We start from the raw sequence: 18930 nt of genomic DNA on the forward strand, positions 1-18930 counted from the left end.
TCATTTTTGGGCGAACTATCCTTATTTAGTAGTCACGCTGTTCCCTTTGGGGGGGAGGCGAAAACACAAGCTTATACAGTATGTAAATATACACACAGACAATGACGCCCCCCGCTGCACGCTAGAATCTCCGGAAAAACAAGCCTATTTTAACCGCAAAATGTACGCTTTTAAATATACAAAAACTGCTATCTCAAACATGGAGAGGCTTCTTCGTGATCTCAACTAACAGATTCTGCAATAAAACGAAAATCACAAATTTCGAAAAAAAAACTTTGTTTCTCATTTTCTCGAAACTTGTGCTGCCGACTTGAGTCCCTGGTTTCCGTGACGGGTCACATATAGCACCAAAACTGTTGCTTTGGATCGTAACCATAGAAGAACCATTTTTAGTGCCATATAGCAGCGGTGAAGCACCTGTGTAGCACCTGTGTAGAACCATATAGGGGCCATATAGCACCACTATAGCACCACATATGGTTCTACAAAGCACTACTCAGGTGCTTCACTGGTGCTTCACCGGTGCTATATGGCACTAAAAATGGTTCTTCTATGATTACGAGCAAAGAACCACTTTTGGTGCTATATAGCACCGTTTGTTTTTAGAGTGCAGTCTACTCATTTTCAATATTAAAATATGGTATTACCTTAACTAAGAATAGTTGATACATCCCTCTATCATCTTAGTGCGTGCACGTAGGCGCTGGGGCGCGCTGCGACACTTCGATAGTATTTAGCTTAGCCCCATTCATTCAATGGTACCACTCAGAGATAAAGTTTTCTAAGCGGATTTAAAATAGGAACTATATTGTATGGCGGAACAGCACTTTTGGGAGTACTTCGACTCGGCGCAGTAACACTCTCCCTCTCCCATTATGAGAGAGAGAAGGGGAGCGGATTTTTCAGGCGAGTCGAAGTACTCCCAAAAGTGCTGTTCCGCCATACAATATAGTTCCTCTTTTAAATCCGCTTAGAAAAGCACTACGTTTTATATTGTACCACCAAACTTGCTCGTATAACTATTCGGACTTCATGCGAGCAGCGAGAGACACCAATTTCACAGAGGACAAGTTAAAGATCATTTTTAGTCGTTGCCTCAATGAGCCTCTCAACCCCGGCGAGATGAGGATGCTGAGGTACCTGGGCTTCGAGGACATGGTGCGTTATGTCAGTAACCGCCGGAGCCCAGGGCCTCAGCTAGGGATGCACTTCCACTTCCACTGCCTCCTATACCAGAGGGTCTCACCGTGGGAGTTCTGGCGCTGGAGGACCCAGCGTTCACCACTTCATCTCCTGCAGGCTCAGTCCAGCCCCCTGACCTTAGAGGTAAACGAGAGCGGAGAGTTTCGTGGGAGTTGCCGTCCGAGGGGTCCTCTTCGGAACCTGCTGCTCCCACCACAGTTCTCACCTCACCTGCCACGGCTTCTGCGCCACGGCCGAGGAAGAGGAGGGGGTTGATGCCACAGCCGGCGCAGCCGATGCCACAGCCAGCGCAATGGCAACTTCCATGTAAGGGGATTCACGGTGTACAGTATGCAGATAAAAACACTTGATTCTAAGGTAATAAAACAAAATTTATTTTTTAAGGTCTCTATACACCACTGATAATATAGCTATGTATATTATATTGTATTTCTGTCAAGATATCCTTCTAAAAGTTACACAATGCACCTTTAAATAGGGGCTTTCTGAACAAACATTTAAACTTCACATCAATTTACAGTTTGGTCTGTATTCTGACAAGAAAGAGGTTTACAGCAACATCGGTGTAACAGTTAAAAGGTTTTTTTTTTTAAAGCACACCACGTGATTGTATGACTTCATTTTGATGCTCATGTGATAGGCATGACTAACTATATAATCCAACACAATTTCATGAGAAGAGCAAAGGAAGTCCCAGAGTCTCTGTCATGCTAATGTTCGGGATAATGCTGCTTTGCAGCTTTGAAACAAAGGGGGAGACTAACTGTAACATGATAGGGAAACCAGAGTACCCCCTGCTGTCAAATGATGGAGATATTATTATTGGTGGAGCTTTTTCAATTCATAGTAAAATAAATTTGGAAATACCTTCATTTACTAAGAAACCTCAGCATCTAATGTGCACCAGGTTTGTTGCTTCTCTACTTATTTTCTAAGCAATTTACTCTGTTTTGTAAAATTGAACATTAATTACTTTTTCTAATATGTTTTTAAATTGTAAGAAGGAAACCAACCTAAAATTACCTTTTAAATAACCTTTCCACATCAAATTAGCCTTAATTTGCAAGAATTCCACTTTGCTCAGACAATGATCTTTGCCATCGAGGAAATCAACAACAAGAGCAGCTTACTCCCAAACATTTCAATTGGATATCAAATATTTGACAGCTGTGGCTCAACACTAGCCTCAATGAGGTCATCCATGTCTCTGATAAATGGCCAGGAGATGACAGCAGAACAAACCTGCTTTGGAAAAACCGCAGTGAAAGCCATTATTGGAGAATCAGAATCTTCCTCGACCATTGTACTGTCCAGAGCAACGGGGCCCTTCAAGATTCCTGTGGTAAATATATATATTAAATTGAATAATAATTATTTTATTCTTAATATTGAATAATGAATCAACATCATGTTTTTTGGTATCTCTTCTGTTTCCCAGATTAGTCATTTTGCTACCTGTGCTTGTCTAAGCAACAGAAAGCAATTTCCTTCTTTCTTCAGGACCATTCCCAGCGATTACTACCAGAGCAGAGCACTGGCACAGCTGGTCAAACACTTTGGCTGGACCTGGGTTGGAGCAGTGAGAAGTGATAATGACTATGGAAACAATGGTTTGGCTACCTTCGTTGATGTAGCTGAACGAGAGGGAGTATGCATAGAGTATTCAGAAGCCATACTGAGAACAAACACCAAAGAAAAGATCGCTAAAGTCGTTGAAGTGATTAAAAAGGGAAGTGCTAAGGTTCTTATGGCATTTCTGGCACAGGGTGAAATGGATGTGTTGCTGGAGGAGACTATCAGACAAAATGTAACTGGGCTACAGTGGGTGGGTAGCGAATCCTGGATTACAGCAAAATACTTGGCAACCGAAAGAGTTTCGAAAGTCCTTGCTGGTGCACTTGGCTTTACTATCAGTAAGTCAAAAATTCCAGGCCTAAAACAATTTCTCCTTAAGGTCAATCCATCTCAGAACCCTTCAAATTCTCTTTTGAGAGAATTCTGGGAGACGACATTTGGCTGCCACCTTTCTTTCACTATCAGTCCCAAAACTGAGTATGATAAATATTGTGATGGATCTGAAAATCTGAGTAATGTGAGTAATGCATACACAGATGTATCTGAGCTGAGGATTTCAAATAATGTATATAAGGCAGTCTATACTATAGCTCATGCACTGCATAACACACTGACTTGCAAATCATCAAACGGCATACTTAACAACAGCACATGTAGAGAAAAGGATCTAATGATCTCCAGCCAAGTAAGAAAATAATTATATTATATACAATAGTATGTTTTGTGAAATATTATAAACATGTTGTAAGTGATAGTTTTGAAAATTGTCACAGGTACTAAAATCCCTTCAAAATGTCAATTTCACAATGGCCTCAGGTGAGAGAGTATACTTTGACAGGAATGGAGACCCTACTGCGAGATATGAGCTGGTAAACTGGCAGAAAAATGAAGCAGGGGTGACAAATTTTATAACTGTGGGTCACTATGATGCTTCGCTACCCAGTGAACAGCAGTTTGTGATGAATTCTGCTAATATAGCCTGGGCAGGAGACAGCCACATGGTATGTATAAAATTACATAAAATTGATCAATGATGAAAGAAAGGCATTTCTAAAAGTGCAACAAAGTAAGTATTTGTGCACATGACAGAAACCAAGATCGGTGTGCAGTGAAAGCTGCCAACCAGGTTTCAGACAAGCTGTGATTAAAGGCAGACCGGTATGCTGCTTTGAATGTGTGAGGTGCCCTTCTGGAGAAATCAGCAATATGACCGGTGAGATGAACAGCACAACAAATTAAAGATACCTTATTTTAAAAACATACTTCATAATTCCACCACTATTTCCTTTCTCAAACTCTTAGATATCTGGTCTTAGTACCATCTATATATGTACCTATACTGAAATGTCACTTTACCTCACAGACCAGTTTCATATGAAGAGCCCCGATGCAAAACCCTCAAAGTGCTTTTGACATATTTTCTTGTAAATGCGAATTTTTTTAATCAGACTGTCTGCCGACAAATCATTATTTCTGAATGAAATAATAATTAAGCAAATTTTAAGCAAAAGTATTTGATGAACGTATATGCCAAGAGCATTTGGTTAATATCATCATCTCATTTTTGATGGAGGTGACGTTTTGCAGTTTTTGCATCTGAGCTTCTCATATACCAACTTGTTATAAAATGGGATAACATCACAATATGACCATTTTGTTTCATTTTAGATTCCGCTGAATGCATCAAATGTCCTTCAGAGTTCTGGTCAAATGAAAACCTAAGTATGTGTGTTCCCAAGAAAGTGGAGTTCCTTTCGTTTGAGGAAAACATGGGAATACTTTTGACTGCATTTTCATTATCTGGCGTATCTTTAACTATTGCAGTTGCACTCGTGTATTACCACTTCATGGATACACCTCTTGTTAAGGCCAGCAATACAGAGCTAAGCTTCCTGTTGCTCTTCTCATTGACTTTGTGTTTTCTATGTTCACTTACTTTCATTGGTCGCCCCACTGAGTGGTCCTGTATGTTGCGACACACAGCGTTTGGGATCACTTTTGCCCTTTGCATGTCGTGTGTTCTAGCAAGGACAATAGCAGTTGTGATGGCCTTTAAGGCCACGGTACCTGGTACAAGTGTCCCTCAATGTTCACTCCCCTTACAAAGAACTGGTGTTTTCTGTTGCACTCTTTTTCAAAGCATTATTTGTATCCTGTGGCTGTTGTTAGCCCCTCCAATGCCATATAAAAATATTTCCCATTCGGTTGATAAAATTATACTAGAATGTGATCTAGGTTCAGCTGTAGGTTTCTGGGCCGTGCTAGGCTATATTGGCATACTGGCTTTCCTGTGTTTCATTTTGGCTTTTTTGGCCCGAAAGCTGCCTGATAACTTCAATGAAGCTAAATTCATCACATTCAGTATGCTCATATTCTGTGCTGTGTGGATCACATTTATCCCAGCTTACGTCAGTTCACCTGGAAAATTTACTGTAGCTGTTGAGATATTTGCCATTTTAGCCTCTAGTTTTGGTTTGTTATTCTGTATTTTTACACCAAAATGCTATATTATTATATTTAAGCCAGAACAACCCTTACAGAAAAAGCACATGTATTTCACATGTGCAAAACACATGTGCTCACATGTGCAAAACACATCTGCTCACATGTGCAAAACACATCTGCTCACATGTGCAATACACATGCTCACATGTGCAATACACATGTGGCCACATGTGCAATACACATGCTCACATGTGCAATACACATGTGGCCACATGTGATCACATGTGTGTGATTTTGCACATGTGAAATTTAATGTGTGAACACATGTTAAAATCACATGTGACACATGAAAACATGTTAAAATCACATGTAGAACATGTGTTTTGCACATGTGAAATGTGTGCTTTTGGAACACTTTTGTGTGAATCACATGTGAATTCCCATGTGAAACACATGCAAAATCCCATGTGAAACACATGCAAATTCCCATGTGAAACACATGCAAATTCCCATGTGAAACACATGCAAATTCCCATGTGAAGCACATGCAAATTCACATGTGAAGCACATGCAAATTCACATGTGAAGCACATGCAAATTCACATGTGAAGCACATGCAAATTCACATGTGAAACACATGCAAATTCACATGTGAAACACATGCAAATTCACATGTGAAACACATGCAAATCACATGTGAAACACATGCAAATTCACATGTGAAACACATGGGCTCACATGTGAAGCACATGCAAATTCACATGTGAAACACATGCAAATTCCCTTTCAATTTCACATGTGAAACACATGCAAATCACATGTGAAACACATGCAAATTCACATGTGAAACACATGGGCTCACATGTGAAGCACATGCAAATTCACATGTGAAACACATGCAAATTCCCTTTCAATTTCACATGTGAAATGTGTGCTTTTGGAACATTTTTGTGTGAATCCCATGTGAAACACATGTGAAATTAGTGGATCACATGTGGCACATGTAAAAAAAATGGTCACCACATTATACACATGTGATCACATGTGTTTCACATGGGATTCACACAAAAATGTTCCAAAAGCACATATTTCACATGTGAAATTTATTGTGTGAAAACATGTTAAAATCACATGTGACACATGAAAACATGTTAGAATCACATGCAGAACATGTGTTTTGCACATGGGAAATGTGTGCTTTTGGAACACTTTTGTGTGAATCACATGTGAATTTCCATGTGAAGCACATGGGATCACATGTTAAACACATGCAAATTCCCATGTGAAACAAAAAATTGTCATCACATTATGCACATGTGAATTTCCATGTGAAGCACATGGGATCACATGTTAAACACATGCAAATTCCCATGTGAAACAAAAAATTGTCATCACATTATGCACATGTGAATTTCCATGTGAAGCACATGGGATCACATGTTAAACACATGCAAATTCCCATGTGAAACAAAAAATTGTCATCACATTATGCACATGTGATCACATGGGTCTCATGTGATCACGTATTTTTTCACATGTGAACTTGAGAGTTAAAGTATATAAAGTAGGCCATACATTTTCTTATCATAACCCAGGACTCAAACTCACCATTTGACCCCAAGGGTAAGCTATAATCTTGCTAAGATGTCGGTGATATAAAATAAAGGCACCATGATGTGACTTTGACATAAGACACATTTTACTGTAAGGAAAAACTGATTCAAATGGAGAATTTATTTGCAAACATACAGCAAATTTTAACAAGTATCCAAACATATTCATAAAAAAACAAGTATCAATAAAATGCTGTCCATACAACAACAACTGTATATCTGAGTGTGTGTGTGTGTGTGTGTGTGTGTGTGTGTGAGAGAGAGAGAGAGAGAGAGAGAGAGAGAGAGAGAGAGAGAGAGAGAGAGAGAGAGAGAGAGAGAGAGAGAGATGTGTCTTTATGCATGTCCATTGTTATATGTGCATCAGTCCTCAGATTCTCTTCCAGCAGGCTCCCTGTTTTAGGATAATAAAAAAAAGAAGATTAGAGCAGTACAAGCATCAGTCTCTCTTGATAGCATTTACTTTTTCTTTTTGAATTTCAGGATTAGCTGTTTTTAGTTGTATGGTCTTTGTAGGAATGGCCACTCGAATGTGGCATCGACGATCGATTATGAAACCATGATCGTGTGGGTTTATTTATTTTTTGTGGTTATGGCAGCATTTGGTTAGCATTACAACTTTTAAATATTGATTATGATGAACTATGCATGTGCATAATGAAACACCTGTTCTTGTCGCAGGTCCTGGCATATACAGGTAGATACAACAATAAAATGCTCACTACTGTTTCACCATGCGAGAATGCATGAGAAAAGTCAGGAATCGATCAAAAGAATCAAAATGCGTGCATCGTAACGAATCCCCGGTTCTTTAAAGTTTCAATCGGTTCTAAAATGAAACTGATTCTTGATACTCAACCCTAGTAAGTATTGTTATTTGTATTGGTGTATGATCTTACTCTGCACTTATGGCGCTTTTCCATTGCATATTACCCCACGGTTTAGTTTAGTTTGGGTCGGGTCAGCTCACCTTTGGTGTGGTTAGCTTTTCCATTGAGTTTAGTATCACTTCCTAGTGGGAGGGATTATAGGGGTGTCATTATATTTGCGCTGCATACTGCTGTGACATCATACAAGTGAGAGTGTCATTGTACATTTTCATACATTTATTATTTTCTCAGTCCGCCACAAAATTAAAATTGGCCACCACAAATAGATGTTTGCACATCGCGTTTATCACTAACGTTACATCTGTCTCACATGACAGTTTCTGTTCAAACACCGCGGCGTCAGTCGACGGCGCTCCGCTGAGCTTCAATGAAGTTGCATTTAAGCATATAATGCTGAAGTGCTCGATGTGAATGTTCTGCCAAAAACTGCAAGTTTGGAAAAAACTGTTATGGTGTTCCTGATTCTCAACTTGTGGATGTTTTTCATAGCTAAAAGGGAGTTTGGGAACTTATAGCAGAGCACAGATGACAACATGTTTGCTCGAGACAGCGCAAGCTAGCACAGGTAAAGCTAATCTACATTATAGGATGATGCGATTTTCTCAGACCAATCAGTGATCTACAGTGTTTTCGCGTCACGTTTGGTATCAGCTCGGGTCGCTTTGAACCCCAACTGAGGTAGTACGAAAAAAAGTATTGGGTACTATGTACTGCACCCAATGGAAAAGCTCCCAAAAGTAAGCTGACCCAACCCAAACTAAACCAAACCAAACCGTGGGGTACTATGCAATGGAAAAGCAACATTAGAATAGGAATGTAATAGTTAAAAGGAATAATATTTGTGTAAACAAGTTGGTAAACTATAATTTGCCCAAAACTCACAATATTGTAACATGCTTACCTATTACTAGCTTCACTTTCTCTGTCAGGACTCTGTCTTTGTTCACCAGTGGTCCCTTTTTCCCTGTGACGGAGCATGTTGTCATTTTTTCTAAGGTGGAAATGGAGTCCATCACAGTTCTGGTGCGTTTCTTGTAATTCTCACACTTTTGGGCATAATCCAAGGTGACTGGGTTCAATTTAATGACAGATGTGTTCTGTAAAGATAAAAAAAAACATAATCCTATATTAACAGGCCAGCCCACCTTGGAAAAATATTTTAAATACAATAGTGTAACAACTAAAGGGACAGATGACCCCAAAATAAACATTATTTACCAATTTACCATTATGTTAATCTTCAATATTGTGAGTAAAACCTTACATTCTGTTCATCTTTCAATCTGTTTATATTACTAGGTATTATAGAAATACCTTTCTTTGTGTTCCACAGAGTAACATAAGTGTATAGAATTGAAACGACACAAGGGTGAGTAAATGACAACAGAATTTTCTTGTAAGGGTGCACTTTGCCCTTAAAGGCCTGGAGAACTTTGTAGAATCTTTTGTTGCCCTGAAAGTAATAAGGCCAAAACCTATGCTTCTTTAATTTTGCTCAGGACAACTAAGAGACAAACAAAGAATTGTGTTTTGTTTTCTCTTAACTTTTACTGCCTGTCTAAAATATACTTTTTTGCACATTAAAGCAGGGGTGCCCAAACTTTTTTCTACCAAGGGCCAAAAATCCAACCTGACTAAGAGCGAGAATTTAAAGTAAATATTGCTGTGTTATATATTAAAATTGAAGTTGCCATGATTCTCCTAATTTATAAATTTCTAATATTTAAAAAATAAATAAGCAAACATTACTTTGATGCCAACAATTTCCCGATACGATACATATCCCAATACAAGGCCACGATACGATGCACATCACGATACAATAATATTTTGAATTACATTTTGTTCAGAATTTAGTGACATTATTATTATTATTATTATCTGTTTATTATACATTGAATAAGCAGTGTTGTAACTGTTGTGTTTTTGACATTCATTTATTACCTTTTGGGGTAATTCGTAGAAATACTTTAAGTAATACTTAAATAATGTTTTTTTAAAGCAGATTTACAAATATAGTGCCTTACTCTAAGCATTATATTTGTCTCTCATTTAATTATTCTATATCTATGAATATATGTATACACATGCAGTCAAACCTAATACTACTGTATTTAATAGAAGTTTGCAAGTTGTGCAGACGCGTGCGCCCTTTAACTTTAACTCTACATATTCCGCGAGTCATATGCGTATTTTCGATCAACAGCGATTCGTCATGCTACTTTCAAAAGTGCATCTGAATCGATACGGAAGGTGCTGTATATATGCGCGCATCGTCAGGCGTTCATGACGATGTATCTTCGTATCGATATTTTGAACACAGCACTACTGTTTATGCATAACTGATACAGTTTTATTTTCAAAGGTAACTGAGAAAATAATTTTGCCAATCATTTTTACATTTACATTTTCCTTTGTCTGTGTGCCACTGCCTCGACCTCCCCATTATTAGCCTATAGTGCAGGGTACCTGAGTTCGTTGAATTTCGTGATGCACACCTTCAAGTATCTATGTACATAAAAAATAAATGTATTTTATTTCATTTTAATTCCTAGCATTTAATTTCAATTTACATTTTTGTAATGCACAAATAAATAAAAAAATTACATTTTAAAAACTGTTTAATTAGAAATATGAACATCTGCGTCAATGATGTTTCCTTATCTCACGTGTCATGACTGGCCAAATTAAAGGTCATTGGCCCTAGTTTGGGCACCTCTAAATTAAAGGGATAGTTCCCCCCAAAATGGTCATAATCTACTCACTTTAATGTTGTTACAAACCTGGATACATTTCTTTGTTCTGATGAACACAAAGGAAGATATTTTGAGTAATGTTTGTAACCAAGCGTGCCGCACAAGCCCTGAAAAGTGAAGCCACAACGTCTCGATCGCCCCCCAGTGACTGGTCCCAGTATAGGTCATAAACCCCGCCTCCCCATGTTATTCAATGGGACTTGAGACCAACTAAAAAAATTAATTACACTTCAATTATCTTTTTTCCGAAGCTGGTTTCTGTCATTTACTGTAGTTTTTATCACACTGATGTAAATTCAAATGTTTGTTTTTAAAATAGGTTTGTGTTTAGTTAGTTATTTAATGATATAAAAACGGTGGTGTCACGTCATGATTGACAGCTGTGATATCGTGTGATATGCGCATTCTACGAGAGCGAGGGCGGGGTTTTGACTTCGCGGCTTCCCTTCCTGCTCACTACCGCGCATGACTGGTCCCGAAATCGCTATTGCGCAGACTCAAGACCCAAGATGTCAGCGCCATATCGAGACACTGGCGGCTTCACTTTTCACCAATGGAAGAGAGCTAACAGGCGTCGTCCATCTTTTTTTACAGTCTATGTGTGTAACCAAATCAATTAGAGGCCCCATTGACTTCTAGTATTCTTTTTCCTATTATGGAAGTCAATGGGGCCTCTGATCAGTTTGGTTACTCTGATCAGTTTGGTTACAAACATTGCTCAAAATATCTTCCTTTGTGTTCATCAGCACAAATAAATGATGCAAGTTTGTAACAACAGGAGAGTGGGTCAATTTCCCGAATTTTATTTTTGGGTGAACTATCCCTTTAAGCAAGTGAATGTAAACAAAACAGGTTCTGTTTTATTTGGCTTACCTTTCATTGCTTTGCAGTTGAGTGTGAATCATCCACTATCTGAAAAAGAAGTGTATGGAGTATTGAGGTCAGCAGTATTTTAAATAATGATTATGAAAAATTGCACATCTATCAGCTGTTTACAAACCCAGGTATTGCTAGTGCAGGAGTTTTTAAACGGTATGATAGCTAGTACCCCATATGATAAAGTTTTAGCGAGGGACCGCTTTTCTAAAGTGTTTATCCATATTTTGTAAAGAAACATTGTAATTATGTTTTCAGCAATTTTTTTACAAACTGAAATAATTTGCTACTACTGTGTATACGTTTACCATTTTTGATTTGTCTTTTTCCCTTGAAATTTGCTGGGGAATCTCTTACTGTACATTGACACAGCCGCCGACTTGAGCTTCCAAAGTTACCGGAAGTCATTCATTTACAATGAAAGCTGACTTCTATCAGCTGCAAGGAGCGTCAAATCCATCGGCGTCGCGTTTTGAGCGACCAGAGCATCAATCAAAAAGTTGAAAGAAGCTCAACTTTATGGTAATGAGGTATGACACGGTTCAGCGGCAAGCAGCAGCAAAACGCCAGCAACCAATCGGAATATAGCCTAGACATTCTTCGCTAGCTGATTCCGAAGAAACATTTCATGGTGACAAAGACTTCAGAGCGGCCAAAGCGTCAACAAGCTTCCGCATACTTATTGACAAATGTCCTTGACCAGGCGGCCTGAGCTTTTTTGGAAGCTCAAGTCGGCAGCAGTGTTAACGTACAGTTAGACCACAACCTGAGGGACCCCAGTTTGAAAAAACCCTGCTCTAGTGGACCAAACTGTCTATTACACAATGGCTCTGTTTACATGCACAAAATTTTGTCAATCTGACTGAATTTAATACGATTGAAAGTTACGACGATACAGTTTACATGCACCCTAAACATTGCAATCTGATTTAAATGTTCGTTTACATGTACATTATATAGAATCCGAACCGAAAGTCTGCACAAGCACACCGCAAGGATTGCCAGACTCGCATATCAAAACCATCCGAATGGATGTTCAAAACTAGCCCAAAAGCATCCCAATGACTATTCACAGCCCAAAACGAAATAATTTAATCTTTAAACCGCAGAAAAAACAACTGCTGGAGACAGTTTAAACAGTAGCCCAAATCTAAACTCGAAAAAAAAGCAGAGGACTTGGCAATCCTACGCTGCGGACAGCATCTCTCGTCGAGTTCACGCTTTATCTCTGGATAAAAGTTAAAACTGAGTTAGAAAGTTGTTCTTAAGAAGTTTTCAGATATAGGTAATGAAAACACACTTTTTAAAAGGCACAACGCTATATTAATTACTTTAAGTAGCCTAATGTTTTAAAAGTACACATAAACGCTGCAGAATTTAGTACATTGCGTGCACAGCGCGTGACCCCATTAACGTTATGTGATGCATTACCTTGTTGTTGCGTGTTTCTGTGACGAGAATCATGTGATATAAGAGGTAAATATAATACGTGAACTTGGAGCACAAATGTTCAGCGCATGTGCACAATGTATTTTTGCATCCGATTTAGAAAATACTATGATTCACCCGTTTACATGCATACTTTTCTCCTGTTGATCGGATCACAGATCGGAGTACACCACTTCAATACTATCGAAATTTGCATCCGATCGTCCTCAATCATGTTGATTAAGGTGTTTACATGACGACTTTTCAATACGATTGAGACATCAATATGATTACAAACGGATTATTTGGTTGCATGTAAACGTACCTAATTTGGGGTGATACCGGGTTGCATATTCACCTTATGGTTTGAAGGAGTCTCATCCTCTTCGTTATCATCTTCCTCATGAGCAAATGTAGCCTTACAAAACACCAAAGCACATTTAAAAGGACAGAGGACACATGAGAGTAATATATGAAAAGATATAAGAAAAGAGACAAAATGAGAGCATGACAACGGAAATGTATTAAATATTTAATTTGAAGGACAATATCTCTCAATTATAGCATAACATACCATTTGTTTTGACGTCCACATTTTGTGTGTCTTTAACCACTGGTACTCTGCCTTTTTTTACCCAAGGCTCTCTGTATTGAAGTAAAGCAAAAGTGATTATACAACAGTATCTTGCAGAGTATAAAATAACATAAATGAAAGCATAAAAATATTTTATAGACTTTCCATTTTAATAAATGAAATTTATTTGTTAAAAACAAGTTACCTGATTAACTTAAACCTATTTCTGTCAGAAATGGAATCACCTCAAAAATACATTGTTTTAGATATTGTTGCTATCAAACGACATTGTTTTTTTTTACAACTTTACTCACAAGTTGTGGTTTTACAACGTGTATCAATTCGGAGATCGGTCCTGTCAGACTGCTGTGCAAGCGCTGGTCTGAGTTCAGTTTAAGGTGGGAGGCGCGTGTTGTTATATTTCCCATTTATGTTAGCTCAACATTTAAAAATAGCAGCCTGCGTAGCATGTTTAACATGACTTATCAAATAAACATGTTTACCATGAGGCGACTTAAAACCTATAAAAGTTAAATAAACGAATTAAATGAAATTCACTTACCGTTCACGTTGAGTATTTGTGCTGGAAACGCTTTCCAACCGCCTTTAGGCGTTTTGTTCCTCGTTGTCCACAAGACCAACCGTCTTTGGGTCACTTAACATGTATTGTCCTTCGCATATTTATCCAAACCAACTCTTACATGGTTTTCTTTTATCCATTTAATGAGCAAGGTTCAACTTTCTCGTCTTACTTAGATTTACCTCAGCAAGTTGCAACGGATAAAGAGCGCGAATCACATTAACCAGATCAACTGACAGACGTACAACGTCAAAGTTCCGCGAGAGCGATTTGAAAGCAGACTCCTCGAATCGCTTTCGCGATACTTTGACGTCATCGGCCTGTCAGTTCTTTTGGCGCCGTATGAAGTCGAAAAAGCCTTTTGACTGGATGATCTGGATGAATGAATACGATAGACTGTAAATAAAGATGAATACACAGAACAGATTGGAACCGCCTAGAAAAAAAGAGGAGTGTGTGCGCGCGTGTGTGCCTGCGTGCGTGCGTGTGTGCTTGCGCATGCTCACTGGGATTGGTTAAATGCGGATCAATATACCCCTTATTTGCACAGGCACAGCAGAGCCATCAAATAATTCTGTGTTCCTTGGATATGCAAGATTGCAATTAATGCATATTTTTTCCATGATAATGCCCTGTAACTAAGCTTCCATTGCCTTTATTGCAATTGTAGGACTGACAATATTGTCTGCAAACCCTTCTCCAAATATTAAGTCTTATTCTATTACAACATGCCACCTGCCAGCAACCAAATATCTTTTTAAAAATATATTGTCAATTTTTGTAAATAGATAATTTTGTCAAAATAAAGATTAAAAAAAATCTGCTACCACATTTGTGTGTATATTGCCTTTATGCAGATTTCAAATGTATTTATACAATTTATCATTGGAACCAAAGTACACATTATCACACTTGTTGATGCACAGTAAAGCCGAAAGTTGATGTTTACGCAAACATTAGCCTACTTGTGGTTTGGTAACATGTGATCCACATGTTGAAAGTATTGCATTATATAAGACATTTCTCACATGTGCTTTGTTATAACATGTTCCACATGTGCACTATTATGTTGCAACATGTGGTGAGATGTTTTTCACACGTGGAAATATTGTCCATATGTGAGCACATATTTTCCACATGTGAGCATAAATTGTCCACATGTGAGCACATATTGTCCACATGTGAGCACATATTTTCCACATGTGAGCATAAATTGTCCACATGTGAGCACATGTTGTCCACATGTGAGCACATATTTTCCACATGTGACCATAAATTGTCCACATGTGAGCACATGTTGTCCACATGTGATAACATGTGATAACATGTGGTCACATGTGACCACATGTGAACAACATGTGAAAAACATGTGAAATGCATGTGCTTTTTCTGTAAGGGAAAACACCAAAAAACATATGTTAGGCAAAGGTCATGCCAAATCACTATAAACCTTATACTTACAGCTAAGAAAAAAATCAAATGTTTAATAAATGTGTGTTAAGCTAAAAAATAATATAAACATTTCAAGATGTACACAACAATGCATCCCACAGTATTATAAACTTAAATGATGATCTCCTACTTTAATGGGCAGTTTCCTGGACAGGGTGTAGATTAATCCAGTACTACGCCTTAGTCATATTATGACATTAAGTCATTTTCTTATGTCAGTAAAAGGTGTTTTTAAAAGGAAAACACCACCGCTTTTCAATATGTTACTATGTTCTTACCTCAACCTAAACGAATTAATACTTACATATATTTTTCAATGCATGGACTTCATCTCGTCATGAATGTGTTAGAATTAAGCCTAGCCAAGACAAAAAAAGAATCCGCAAACTGAACTCACCAAGTTCAGTGGTGAGTTCAGTGTGCGGATTCTTCTTTTGCCTTGTTAAAGCAACACTATGTAGTTTCCATGTAAAAATGACTTACAGCTCCCCCATGTGGTTGAAAAGCGCAACAGTGCCTGGTATCAGACACTCTTCTGCAGGCAGGGGGAGGGGCGTGGCTGTGTGCTCTACCCTCCACCGCCACTTTCAGAGTGTGCTTGTAGCAGCTAGGAGGTTGCTCAGGTTGCAGCAACAGTACAATTTGTCCAGTTAAAAGTTGTTCTATCACTGAAATAATTTTAGAGACATTATTTAAAGGTAAAAAAACTACATAGTGTTGCTTTAAGTTGTATTTTTGGATTCCGGCACCTGCTAGTGTTTGGATGTGCGTGTCTCCCTTTCTAGCATTTAGCCTAGCCCCATTCATTCCTTAGGATCCAAACAGGGATACATTTAGAAGCCACCAAACACTTCCATGTTTTACCTATTTAAAAAGTGTTACCTGAGTAGTTACATAAGTATGGTGGCACAAAATAAAACGTTTTGATTTTTTACACGGATAAGAAATGAGACTTCTATTATATGGCCGAAGAGCATTTAGTTTGCAGCACTTCAACCTCGGGCACAGTAACATCATCACTCCTGTGAACTCCCCCCTTTCGCTCAAACTTCCAAGTCAGGAATGATACTGTACATGTAACTACTCATGTTACTCATGTCTTTAAATAGGGAAAACATGGAAGTGTTTGGTGGCTTATAAATCCATCACTGTTTGGATCATAAGGAATTAATGGGGCTAGGCTAAATGCTAACACATTCACGATGCACTGTGCAAAGATGAAGTGCACGCATTGAAAAAAGATAGGTATGTTTTCATTTGTCTTAGTTGAGGTAAGAACACAGTAAAATATTAAAAAACAGTGGTGTTTTACCTTAAATTAAGGTAGCTCAAACATGCACTTTAGTCTGCGACTAGGATAAACCCTGTCTGGGAAAACGCCCCAAACTGTATTACTTACTTACTCATTTAGCTGACACTTTTTATCAAAAGCAACTTACAATTACTATATATGTCAGAGGTCGCACGCCTCTGGAGCAACTAGGGGTTAAGTGTCTTGCTCAGAGACACAATGGTGTTTCACAGTGGATTCAAACCCGGGTCTCTCACACCAAAGGTGTGTCTTATCCACTCCGCCATCACCACCCCCCTATTAATAATATATTTCTAAAACACATCTATAAAGATATTGGGGCAGTTTCCCAGACCGGATTTAGATTAATCCAGGACTAGGCATTAGTTATATTAGGACATTTAAGTCGTTTTTACAAACATACCTTACAAAAAACAATACTGGTGTGCATCTTGAGACACAACAATGGCACTGATATGTTCAGATATGTCAGTGCAAGAGCTTAAGCCCTGTCTGGGAAATCACCCCATTATGTTTAGCAAAGATACCAAGATAGATATATAATATACTTCCTTGATAACAGTCGCAAAAGCGACTATATCATTCCCATCCTGAGATCCCTGCATTGGTTACCTATCCAACTCAGAATTGATTTTAAAATCCTTTTACTGGTATACAAATCGTTATACAACCTTGCCCCCAGTTAGAGGCTGTTTACACTTGGCATTAACATGCGTTTTCATCGATCGGATCACAAGTGGATGACATTAATGCCAGGTGTAAACGGTGTTCAAAACGTTTTGAACGCGTCCACTTTCGACCACTTTCAACCACATCCAGAGGTAGTCGAAACCACTTTCGATCGGATCGCTTTGGAGTTGCGGAACGCAAATGTGGTTGAATGTGTTCGAACAGCCACACGCGTCCGCCTTCTCTCCGCCCATTTATCTAATCTGAGGTATTAAGCACAAGTTTATGTCTTTTTTTGACTTCTGGCGTGAACATAAGGTGAACAGCGCTATTTTTAGCCTTTCATTGATAAAACTACTGCAGGTGTTCTCCGTAGTTTCGTTTTGAAAGCGTGAAAGTTGCGCAATCCTATTTCATCAATTGCGCTGAAAATTCAGAGAAAGCTCCAACATATAAATGTACAAAACACTGTGCAGCATGTATACTTGCTAAACAAGCAGCGGACTCTGACATAATATTAGTTTGTGTCCATATAAACTCATAATTACTCCCGCTCGCGTTTAAATGACAGCAGAGAGACTCGCCCACCGTCTCAAGGACCGTCCCCTCACAGTATTCAGGACAGAAGCGGTCGAAAGTGGAAAAAAGAGACGGATTTAAATACCAGGTGTAAACGTAATGTGTCTCTCTCGTCCACTTGTGATCCGATCGATGAAAACACATCTTAATACCAAATGTAAACAGCACCTTATTTATCTGAGCTAGTTCATCTTTACATTCCCGCAGAAACCTCAGATCCAGTGATCAGCATCTCCTTTTAATTCCTCCCTCAAAATTAAAACGTAGAGGGGATCGAGCCTTTTCGGTGGTAGGGCCCCGTCTATGGAACAACTTGCCGCTCAAGATTAGAGAGGCACCTTCTATATCTACTTTTAAGTCTCTTTTAAAAATCTGTTTGAGATGGCATACTCATTTTTATTTGTATTTCACTGTAGTGTAAAACCTGTTTGGTTTTAAATTCAAATTTTTATGGATTTAAATGCATTTTGTTTTTATTTTTGGTTTATCTGTCTTTTCTATAATTTTAATGTACAGCACTTTGGTCAGTCTTGTGGCTGTTTTAAATGTGCTTATAAATAAATGAACTTGAACTTGAATATACAGTCTATCTATCTATCTATCTATCTATCTATCTATCTATCTATCTATCTATCTATCTATCTATCTATCTATCTATCTATCTTAATATATATCTATCTATCTGATCCTGCCTGTATAGCGTCAATTGCAATAAAATTCATTATAAAGAGCTTCTAAAGATCTTCTGTGTTTACTGAATAAGGAGGTCTAGACCTAAAGAGTCGTCTGATTGGACCCAATCCAAACATAGAAACAAAGACAATTGCACTGTTTATCTGTCACTCAGTTTAACTGCTTCCATTATTGGCTAAAGATTACAGTCATTACGCATTATGGCCTTATGCTGGCACACTCAGGCTACACATATAAACCAAGACAAAGCCTCAGCTTCAGCAAGAAGCTACATACTGCAGAGTC

The 18930-nt window shown here is 38.3% G+C and overlaps 1 protein-coding gene and 1 long non-coding RNA gene across 3 annotated transcripts; one reads left to right on the top strand and one right to left on the bottom strand.

The window, feature by feature from the left end:
* The first annotated feature begins 1910 nt into the window (after positions 1-1910).
* Positions 1911-6230, top strand: olfch1 (olfactory receptor C family, h1). Its single transcript, XM_073815657.1, has 7 exons — positions 1911-2110; positions 2257-2545; positions 2642-3463; positions 3552-3779; positions 3868-3991; positions 4447-5409; positions 6208-6230. The coding sequence occupies exons 1-7, from the start codon at positions 1911-1913 to the stop codon at positions 6228-6230; spliced, it is 2649 nt and encodes an 882-aa protein (XP_073671758.1).
* A 52-nt stretch (positions 6231-6282) lies between these two features.
* LOC135773415 (uncharacterized) lies at positions 6283-14980 on the bottom strand. 2 transcript variants are annotated; one of them, XR_010543521.2, is made up of 6 exons: positions 13923-14980; positions 13361-13431; positions 13145-13204; positions 11356-11394; positions 8628-8823; positions 6283-7230 (listed from the first exon to the last, which is right to left on the bottom strand). It is a non-coding gene; the product is annotated as an uncharacterized lncRNA (long non-coding RNA). The 2 variants fall into 2 exon arrangements; XR_010543520.2 differs by having other exon boundaries at positions 13361-14980.
* Positions 14981-18930: the final 3950 nt, after the last annotated feature.

This window comes from Paramisgurnus dabryanus, chromosome 9 (assembly GCF_030506205.2).
Source record: "Paramisgurnus dabryanus chromosome 9, PD_genome_1.1, whole genome shotgun sequence".
Classification (NCBI taxonomy): Eukaryota; Metazoa; Chordata; class Actinopteri; order Cypriniformes; family Cobitidae; genus Paramisgurnus; species Paramisgurnus dabryanus.

Bases quoted from the DNA above. Each gene is read 5' to 3' on its own strand.
- olfch1 (XM_073815657.1), top strand. From the start codon at position 1,911: ATGCTAATGTTCGGGATAATGCTGCTTTGCAGCTTTGAAACAAAGGGG. The intron at 2,111-2,256 runs GTTTGTTGCTTC...ACATCAAATTAG, and splicing joins CAGCATCTAATGTGCACCAG to CCTTAATTTGCAAGAATTCC. The intron at 3,992-4,446 runs GTGAGATGAACA...GTTTCATTTTAG, and splicing joins AGAAATCAGCAATATGACCG to ATTCCGCTGAATGCATCAAA.